This window comes from Hippopotamus amphibius, chromosome 12 (genome assembly GCF_030028045.1).
Source record: "Hippopotamus amphibius kiboko isolate mHipAmp2 chromosome 12, mHipAmp2.hap2, whole genome shotgun sequence".
NCBI classification, from domain to species: Eukaryota; Metazoa; Chordata; class Mammalia; order Artiodactyla; family Hippopotamidae; genus Hippopotamus; species Hippopotamus amphibius.
The window spans coordinates 82,532,915-82,543,848 of record NC_080197.1 but is presented as its reverse complement, the minus strand read 5'-3'; the positions used below and the strand labels follow the sequence as shown (position 1 = coordinate 82,543,848).

At 33.8% G+C, this 10,934-nt stretch overlaps 1 protein-coding gene across 1 annotated transcript; it reads left to right on the top strand.

Annotated features, from left to right (window-relative positions):
* The first annotated feature begins 4,013 nt into the window (after positions 1-4,013).
* LOC130833582 (olfactory receptor 2AP1-like) lies at positions 4,014-4,949 on the top strand. The gene has a single exon (XM_057703343.1). It carries the CDS (start codon positions 4,014-4,016, stop codon positions 4,947-4,949), a length of 936 nt encoding a protein of 311 aa, XP_057559326.1.
* Positions 4,950-10,934: the final 5,985 nt, after the last annotated feature.

Genomic DNA, 10,934 nt, shown 5'->3' with positions numbered 1-10,934 from the left:
AGAATGATTTTTCAGGCAGAGATGACAAATTTCCCTTAGTATTATTCCTTGAATAGGAAATGTTATAGTGAAATATATTTTTGTAATGGAATACTTCAGAGGGCCTTTCAGATCAATATATTTCAAATACTTGATATAAATCATATATTTATTTGGAATTTGCTCAAACTGTTTTTAATCTGTTAACCTTATCTTTTTCTATATTGGTGTATCTTTGGGTTGATTTGGAGGAAAGGAATTTAAAGGCTATTGATCTGACATGAAAGGTTAAGATACTATAACATGCTAGGATAGATCAAGCATAGAGAAAATTGATATGAAATAGGATTCAGGTAAAAAAATGCAATTAATATATATTAATAGGATTCTAAATATGTGCTGGTCACTTTCATAACTCCTAGTGACATATGACCTAGCATTAAGAAAAGTCCTTCACAGTGGAGCTTACATTTTAGTGAGGATGATGGACAATTAACACATAAGCAAATAAAGAAATAATAGAATTCACGAGTGATGTGAACAATAAAATGCTCCATTCTTTATAAAATATTAAGCAAGTTAAGCTGTCAGACAGTGACTGAATAGTGGCTATCTTGTGCATTATGGTCAGGGAAAATTCCCTAAGGCATGTCTGCTTCTGAAATCTGAGTGACATGAGGGAACTAGTCATGTGATGGCTAGAGAAAGACCACCACAGAAAGATGGTAAAGCAGGTGCAGAGGCTTTAAGTTGGCAATGCTCTGAAGTGACCAGGAAATACCAAGATTATACGGTCAGAGGAAATATGAAAATCAGTGACAGATAAATTGTAAGAATAATGGAAAGATAGGGAAGGCTTGGCAGAGGATTGCAACCTGGGTATATGCTCTACAACAGAATGGCCTTTTTCTTATTCTACCTGCTAATTTGACCCATCTTTGTTGGGAGAGAAAGCCAGACCAATCCTGAATGTTTTGAAGCAGACAAGTTCTGATGGCCCAGGAAGGATTTCCCAATGGGTCCTAAAACTTTATATTCTCCATTTCAGCCACAAATGGAGCTGATTTGGAATGAAGGTAGAACTGATTTACCTGCTTGAGGTAGGAGGGGGCTGGTGGACAGCTACATTTAACTAGAGATGTAGAGTCTCCTTATTGTTTTTTTTGTCTACCTTTCATGTTTGCACAAACATTCTTTTTCATAAAATTTTGATTGATTTAAACAAATACAGGTAAAAAAATCTCAAAACATTACATTTTAGCAGTGCAGTGTATTTTCAGGCAGAAAAATGTTACACCATACTCACAGAGTTAGAGCTTAAAGTGTTAAAATAAATCAAATCACTTTTTTCCCGTTTTTCCACTGTGCCCATTCTGACGTTTCATGAATTCAATTCTATTAACTTTCCTCCTAAATGTAATTTAGAACAATGCTCCAGAAAGGAATAGATATTCCTAAGCTTCGGATCCACTGCAGAAAGAGAGGCTAAACGTGAGAGTTATATGTAATTCCTTGTGGAGATGATTTTACTTAGAAAGAAGGGCTTCATAACTGATGATATGCAGAAAAGTTTGGGAAAATTTTTCAACATCATTTCAACTACAAGTAAACCTTATCTATTTAAAATCAGTGTCTTAGCAGTAAATCTTTTGATAACAAATATATCTTCCTAAATAAATCTTGTTTGAGTGAAGTATTTGTTATTTCATCATATATATCAGTACATGTAATTATGTATATGAGTATCTGTACGTATTCTTTTACTGGGAATTACACCAATTTTAATTTTAAAGTATTATCTTTTATTATGTTGAAATAAATGATATAAATTTTCTTCTTATATAAAATTATCATTGTGTTCATCTTTTATTTAATAGGTGATGAGATCAGTTATCTGAAAATGTTTTTGCTCTAATTTTTGAATTCTTTTATTCACCCAGTAAAGTGTTTTAATTATGTGGGAATTATTTAGAAGGTTTTAGTTTTGTCAAAAAGTACTGTTTAAACAATGAAAACTTCAGATTAATGTTCTTTAGTGAATGCAATTGCTTGATTAATTAATTTCTAAGGTGGAATTTTAAAAAATTAATACCTAGCATATCAAACTAGAAGTTTAGTGTCGATATCTTAAAATGATCTCACTTACTAGATATTTTCATGTAGAAAGAAAATCACTACTAATTGTTCAAATCCCAGGATTTATTTTAACTAGTTATTTGTGGCAATATTACAATTTTATGAACTGGTTTTTCATAGTGAAAATACCGTCCTAATATTTCTCTGAATATAAAATATTTTCGTGAGATTCATTATTTATGCATAATTTTTAATTACCCTCACTCATTTATCTGTTCTCATTATAAAGTAGTCAGGATAATATATTCAGACATAGCCATAATCAATAAACATTTCACATTTACATTACTGGTATATTAATCTAATTATTATTAACAGAATTTTTAATACAATAAGACTGCATAACTGCATAGAATATTATAGCTTCATGTTAATATGTTAATATAGAGATATATCACAAAAGAGACAATTCTATACAAAAGTGCAAATTGGTTCAAGTTATAATATTAGGAGACCCGAACCTTCAAATTTTCCAAACACAATTCTCTTATACAAGAAATCTTCCTGGCAAAATTGCCCTGTTGTCTGTATTAAATATTTCTGAAATTTATACTTTGATAAGGATTACATGTATAAGTATTGTTACCTATTACATATCATCATATGCATATATGTTACCATAAGCAGTGAAACAATTGCTAAATGAAAAAAGAAACCTTATGAAATCCTGCATAGGAAAATCTTAGTAATATTTCTTCATGTATGGTGATGAAAAATATTAAAGGAAAATTCTGAGGAACTTTATGTATAAAGTTACTTGAAGCTTCTATTTGCATAAAAACTCTATAGTGTTCAATAAAATAAGTCTATGAATCTAAAGAGAAGTCAAAAAATATTTTGCCTTGAAACTTTTACCAAATTTGTACAATTCTCTGGGCTTTCTAAAAGAGATATAAAGAAAAATGGAGCCCATTCTTGTGGGTTATAGTCTTATATGAAAGTTGGAGAGATAAAGTGCACATACTTGATATAACTAGAAAATAATTTGACTTTATGGTCCAGTGTTACATTATGGGAAATCTTTATAAAGAAGAGAAACAATTATTGATAGCTGTAATTGTCAGATACAATTGTATGGAGAGTTGAGCTTGAATTGGCTTTTTAAGGAACTGTAATAGATTTATGAGCAGATTTTGCATGCAGCAAGAAAGCACAGTGAACCTTTTTTGAACTAGTATTTCACCAAGGACATATTAATCCATATATCTGTATTAAATGGTGATGTCATTTATTGAGCCCTTTTCACAACACAGAAACTGTCAGTAACATGAGTTCCAAACACTTTAGAATTAAAAGAATGATAGATTTATCCATGCTTTGAGCTTCAGTAGGTGCACAGAATTATTTTTCAAAATGAGAAATCTGAAATAAGCAAAAATACAAAACAGCCAAAACAAGAAAACAGTCAACTTCAATTTTATTCCTCAAGGTCATACCTTGGATTATATGTATTTGCTGGCTAATAAACTGAGAGTTCAAAGGATAATTTAAGAAATTCCAACAAAACCTACTCTTTAAATTTTCCTTAGATTTCTATATGCACATGGGACAGCATCCAATAATTTGAGAGAGGAAAATTAGAATAGAAAGAATAGGAATGAAAACACAAACTGGGAAAATGGTGATTAAACAGAAGTGTACAATTTCAGAGAAATAGTTAAAAAATGTCTAAGAAGTAGGACCTTTGTTATGGACCAAGATAGGAAAATGTGCAAATTGTTTCATTAAAAGATCTGTCATTGAAAAAATAAGGGGAAGAAGAAGATTCTGAGTTTTAAATTTTACTTTTAACTCTTTTGAGTTTGATTTTATTTTTCAATAAAAACCTGGTAACTTTTCTTCTATTTCAATCTTTGTCATTATTATCATGTTCTCCCTTAATTTGTCTGAAGTTAATGATGGAAAACCAAACGTCAGTGACAGTGTTCATCCTTCTTGGACTGACAGGTGACACCAAGCTTCAAGCTGTGCTTTTCCTTTTCCTGCTGTTCACGTACATTTTAAGTATCACTGGAAACTTGATCATCATCATTCTGACCCTGCTGGATTATCGCCTTCAGACTCCTATGTATTTCTTCCTCTGCAATTTCTCTGTTTTGGAAATATCTTTTACCTCTGTCTTTGTTCCCAAAATGTTAGTCAATATTGGAACTGGAGACAAGACTATCTCCTTTGCTGCTTGTTTCACTCAGTATTTTTTTGCCATCCTTCTGGGAGCAACTGAATTTTACCTTTTAGCTGCCATGTCCTATGATCGCTATGTTGCCATTTGCAAACCCCTACATTACACAACCATAATGAGCAGAAGACTCTGCATTCAACTTGTCCTGTGTTCCTGGTTCTCGGGTTTTTTAGTTGTCATTGTGCCACATGTAATGACTCTGCAGCTGCCTTTCTGTGCCTCCAACATCATCAATCATTATTGCTGTGACTATACGGTACTGTTGCATTTATCCTGTTCAGACACACACCTCATAGAAGTGATTGAGTTTGTCCTTGCCGTGGTTACCCTCATCTTCACCTTGATGCTAGTGATTCTTTCTTACACATACATTATCAGGACAATTCTGAGACTCCCCTCTGTTGAACAAAGGAAAAAAGCTTTTTCTACATGTTCCTCTCACATGATTGTGGTCTCACTTTCTTATGGAAGCTGTATCTTCATGTATATAAATCCCTCTGTGAAGGATGCAGCAACTTTTAATAAGGGAGTAGCTGTTCTAAATACCTCAGTTGCCCCTGTCTTGAACCCTTTCATCTATACACTAAGGAACAAGCAAGTGAAAACAGCCTTCAAAGACATGGTCAGTAAGATAATTTTTTCAAGAAAGTAAAATTATCTGAGGTTCATTATTAAATAACAAATGTTGGGAAGACGGTAGATGTACAATATGGGAAGACCATATTGTAACTTTTAAATATTATTTTCTATGTCATTAATATTCCTATCTGAACACTGAAACAATAAAACTACTTGTTTAATTAATCTGATTTTATCATCACTTTACTCTTCTTAATAATTTAAAGGTCTTTCTGTGTGTGTGTATGTTTATGAGTGTGTGTCCTCTACCACTTGCATGCTTTTTTCTTCATTTGTACCTCACTTTTAAAGAAAAGATTCGAGGACAGTCATAATTGGGAATATGACTTTTAGCAGTTTTTATAACCGAATTTTTCTTATCTTGTTCATTACCACATGGTCTTCAGTCTCTATACTTGTAACAGAATTATACTTACACCAAAGAAATTTACTTTAGCTTGTTAACAATAATATAAGCAATGTATCAATGAATTGATATAAAGTTCATTTTTTTCAAATGATTAAGATGTAAGCATAGTCTTTCCACAATGATTATTTAATGATAACATAAGCATACTCAATGTTTCAGGTAAGACATCTCTAAAGAAGAGAAAATCAATACATGTTTGTTTTAACATTGATGTGGAATTGCTTAATGATTATTTATGTGCAGATTAAATCTTTGAATGAAGCCGGAAAAGGGATAAAGGGGTGTTTCACATTTAAGTTAAAAGTATGTAGTAAATTTCATATAATTTAGTGTTGTGCATAGTCATTGTCACTGTTCTCATCTACAAGAATATAAAATAAAACTGTTAACATTATCTATGGTATTAATGATTTTATAGCCTTAATTCATATTCTCTCTAAATTCCATACTAAATATTAAATGTTTATAATCTGATATCCTTAGGCAGAGTCTCTGCCACATGTAAAAGCTGACATTTTCTAATCATTTCTTGACCATGTTAAGTTTTCAGAATGCACAGATCAGATTCATAGCATGAGTAATTTTAAAATTTAAAGATACTTTTACTGTAATCTCTTAAATATACCTAAGAAAATTGTCCTAGAGATATTAACACACTTTTACTAAAGCACGTAGTTAATTAATGTCAATTTTGTATTCTTGAATTCCTTACTCATCCAAATCACAAAGAAGACTCTACCAAGTAGCAGAGATACTAAAAGAGTGCCCTGGGAAACCATGGAGGAGAAAGATGATTGAAAATGTGGAACTTGTCAGTTTCTATACACCTAGCCATGATTACATCAAAACACCTAAATTGATGTTAACAAGTGAGTTAGTTTGTTACTTTGTTAGTTATTTAGATCAATTGGTAATTGACTCATTAGTTCACTTGTCTGTTTCTTGTTTTAAACATCATTAGCAGTACACTAATCATAGTCACCCAATACATTATCTTACCCTATGGTGGTTGCTTGTCTTCAGAAGACAGGTTAAAGAATGATATATAGCTTGACATGAGATTGACAGAGATAATTTTTTTAAACCATGCAAATACACACACAAATACATAATTTATTTTTTATGTATTTATTATTATTATTTTTTGGCTTAAAAAACAGAAATTTATTTTCTCACAATTCTGAAACCTACAAGTCTGAGACTGAAGTGTCAGGCTGCTTGATTTCTTCTGAAGCTTCTCTCCTTAGCTGCAGATGTTTGCCTTCTTGCTGTATCTTTGCATAGTTTTCCCTCTATGCCAGTCTGTCTTAATCTCTTCTTATAAGAACATCAGTCACATTGACTTATAACACAAACCATATGACCACATTTTACCTTAATTACCTTTGTAAAATCCCTATCTACCAATATAGCCTTCTGAGGTGCTGGGGGTTAGGACTTCGACATACAAATTTTGAGGGGATGCAGTTAAATTCATACAACATAATATTCACTGATAATTACAGCTAATATTTAATCACTGCTTACTTTGTGTGAAAAACATTGTTGTAAGACTCATATATGTATGTCATTTATTTTTTTCCTTCGATCTTTATTGGAGTATAATAGCTTTACACTGTTGTGCCAGTTTCAGCTGTACAAGAAAGTGAATCAGCAGTATTTATACATATATCCCCATACCCCCTCCCTCTTGAGCCTCGCCCCCCACTCTCCCTATGCCACTCCTCTAGGTCATCACCAATCATCAAGTTGATCTCCCTGTGTTATGCAGTTGCTTCCCACTAACTATCTATTTTAAAATTGGTAGTCTACCATATGACCCAGCAATCCCACTACTAGACATATACCCTGAGAAAACTGTAATCCAAAAAAAAACCACGTACTGCAATGTTCATTGCAGCACTATTTACAATAGCCAGGACAGGGAAGCAACCTAAATGTCCATCAGTATCTGAATAGATAAAGAAGATGTGGCACATATATACAATGGAATATTACTCAGCCATAAAAAGGAATGAAATTATTTGTAGCAAGTTGGATGGACCTGGAGTCTGTCATACAGAGTGAAGTAAGTCAGAAAGAGAAAAACAAATACCATATGCTAACACATATATATGGAATGTAAAAAAATGGTACTGATGAACTCAGTGGCAGAGGAAGAATAAAGATGTAGAGAACAGACTTGAGGACATGGGGAAGGGGGGAGGGAGAAGCTGGGACAAATAAATAATTTAAATACCCAATTCAGAGTAGTCTATTGAAACTCAGCCAGATGTTTCTTTGGAAGAAAGCTATCACTAATAAAAATTGCAGAAAATGTGCACTAGCATAGCAATATAGCAACCTGAAATCTCTCTTAGCCAGAGATTCTTAGTCTACAAACCAGTAATATAAATGATATTCAAAACTAACATGCATATAAAATTCAGGAAAAATATAAGAATATTTATTAGAGTTTTATGTTTAGTATATCATTTATGAGTTTTTGAACATCAGTAATATGTGTGGAGTGCAAAATCTTGCTATTCACAATATTGAATGACTAAATACTCCATTAGGAGAATATTTACAGAGTTGATATTTCTATATGACCCCAGAACTTTGATGTTTCAAAGCAGTGAAGATTTGTTTCAAAATGTTAGTCTTTTATTTATTTTTTATTTTTTATTTTTTTTATTATTTTATTTTATTTTTTGGGGGGTACGCCAGGTTCAATCAACTGTTTTTATACACATATCCCCATATTCCCTCCCTTCCTTGACGCCCCCCCCTCGATTCCCCCCCACCCTCCCTGCCCCAGTCCTCTAAGGCATCTTCCATCCTCGAGTTGGACTCCCTTTGTTATACAACTTCCCACTGGCTATTTTACAGTTGGTAGTATATATATGTCTGTGCTACTCTTTCGCTTCTTCTCAGTTTCCCCTTCACCCCCCGCCCCCTCCCATACCTCGAGTTCTCCAGTCCATTCTCTGTATCTGCTTCCCTGTTCTTGTCACTGAGTTCATCAGTACCATTTTTAGATTCCGTATATGTGAGTTAGCATACAATATTTGTCTTTCTCTTTCTGACTTACTTCACTCTGTATGACAGATTGTAGTTCTAGCCACCTCATTACATATAGCTCCATCTCATCCCTTTTTATAGCTGAGTAATATTCCATTGTATATATATGCCACATCTTCTGTATCCATTCATTTGTTGATGGGCATTTAGGTTGCTTCCATGTCCTGGCTATTGTAAAGAGTGCTGCAATAAACATGATGGTACAAGTTTCTTTTGGGATTATGGTTTTCTTTGGGTATATGCCCAGGAGTGGGATTACTGGATCATATGGTAGTTCTATTTGTAGTTTTTTAAAGAACCTCCAAATTGTTTTCCATAGTGGCTGTACCAACTTACAGTCCCACCAACAGTGCAGGAGAGTTCCCTTTTCTCCACACCCTCTCCAACATTTGTTGTTTCCAGACTTTGTGATGATGGCCATTCTGATTGGTGTGAGGTGATACCTCATTGTGGCTTTGACTTGCATTTCTCTGATGATGAGTGATGTTGAGCATCTTTTCATGTGTTTGTTGGCCATCTGTATGTCTTCTTTGGAGAAATGTCTATTTAGGTCTTCTGCCCATTTGTGGATTGGGTTATTTGCTTTTTTGGTATGAAGCTGCATGAGCTGCTTGTATATTTTGGAGGTTAATCCTTTGTCCGTTATTTCATAGGCAATTATTTTTTCCCATTCTGAGGGTTGCCTTTTAGTCTTGTTTATGGTTTCTTTTGCTGTGCAAAAGCTTTTAAGTTTCATGAGGTCCCATTCGTTTATTCTTGATTTTATTTCCATGATTCTAGGAGGTGGGTCAAAAAGGATGTTGCTTTGATGTATGTCAAAGAGTGTTCTGCCTATGTTTTCCTCTAGGAGTTTGATAGTGTCTGGCCTTACATGTAGGTCTTTAATCCATTTGGAGTTTATTTTTGTGTATGGTGTTAGGAAGTGTTCTAATTTCATTCTTTTACATGTTGCTGTCCAATTTTCCCAGCACCACTTATTGAAGAGGCTGTCTTTTTTCCATTGTATACTCGTGCCTCCTTTGTCAAAGATAAGGTGCCCATATGTGTTTGGGCTTACCTCTGAGTTCTCTATTCTGTTCCATTGATCTTCCTTTCTATTTTTGTGCCAGTACCATACTGTCTTGATCACTATGGCCTTGTAGTATAGTTTGAAGTCAGGAAGCCTGATTCCACCAACTCCATTTTTCCTTCTCAAGATTGCTTTGGCTATTCGGGGTCTTTTGCGTTTCCATACAAATCGTAAGATTTCTTGCTCTAGTTCTGTGAAAAATGCCATTGGTAATCTGATCGGGATTGCATTAAATCTGTAAATTGCTTTGGGTAGTACAGTCATTTTCACGATGTTGATTCTTCCAATCCAGGAACATGGTATGTCCCTCCATCTGTTTATGTCATCTTTGATTTCTTTCATCAATGTCTTAAAGTTTTCTGCATACAGATCTTTTGCCTCCTTAGGCAGGTTTATTCCTAGGTATTTTATTCTTTTGGTTGCAATGGTGAATGGGAGAGTTTCCTTAATTTCTCTTTCTGCTCTTCTGTTGTTAGTGTATAGGAATGCAAGAGATTTCTGTGCATTAATTTTGTATCCTGCTACTTTACTAAACTCATCAATGAGTGCTAGCAGTTTTCTGGTAGAGTCTTTAGGGTTTTCTATATATAGTATCATGTCATCTGCAAAGAGTGATAATTTTACTTCTTCTTTTCCAATTTGGATTCCTTTAATTTCTTTTTCTTCTCTGATTGCTGTGGCTAACACTTCCAAAACTATGTTGAATAACAGTGGTGAGAGTGGACACCCTTGTCTTGTTCCTGTTCTTAGAGGGAATTCTTCCAGTTTTTCTCCATTGAGAACAATGTTGGCTTTTGGTTTGTCATATATGGCTTTTATGATGTTGAGGTAATTTCCTTCTATGCCCATTTTCTGGAGAGCTTTTATCATAAATGGATGTTGAACTTTGTCAAAAGCTTTTTCTGCATCTATTGAAATGATCATATGGTTTTTATCCTTCAATTTGTTGATATGATGTATCACGTTGATTGATTTGCGTATATTGAAGAATCCTTGCATCCCAGGGATAAACCCCACTTGATCGTGGTGTATGATTTTTTTAATGTGCTGTTGCAGTCTGTTCGCTAGTATTTTGTTGAGGATTTTTGCATCTATATTCATCAGTGATATTGGTCTGTAGTTTTCTTTTTTTGTGACATCTTTGCCTGGTTTTGGTATCAGGGTGATGGTAGCCTCATAGAATGAGTTTGGGAGTGCTCCGCCTTCTGCAATATTTTGGAAGAGTTTGAGAAGGATAGGTGTTAACTCTTCTCGAAATGTTTGATAGAATTCGCCTGTGAATCCATCTGGTCCTGGGCTTTTGTGTGTTGGGAGATTTTTAATCACTGCCTCAATTTCTGTACTTGTGATTGGTCTGTTCATGGTTTCTATTTCTTCCTGGTTCAGTCTTGGAAGATTGTATTTTTCTAAGAATGTATCCATTTCTTCCAGGTTATCCAATTGATTGGCATAGAGTT

Bases quoted from the DNA above. Each gene is read 5' to 3' on its own strand.
- LOC130833582 (XM_057703343.1), top strand. From the start codon at position 4,014: ATGGAAAACCAAACGTCAGTGACAGTGTTCATCCTTCTTGGACTGACA.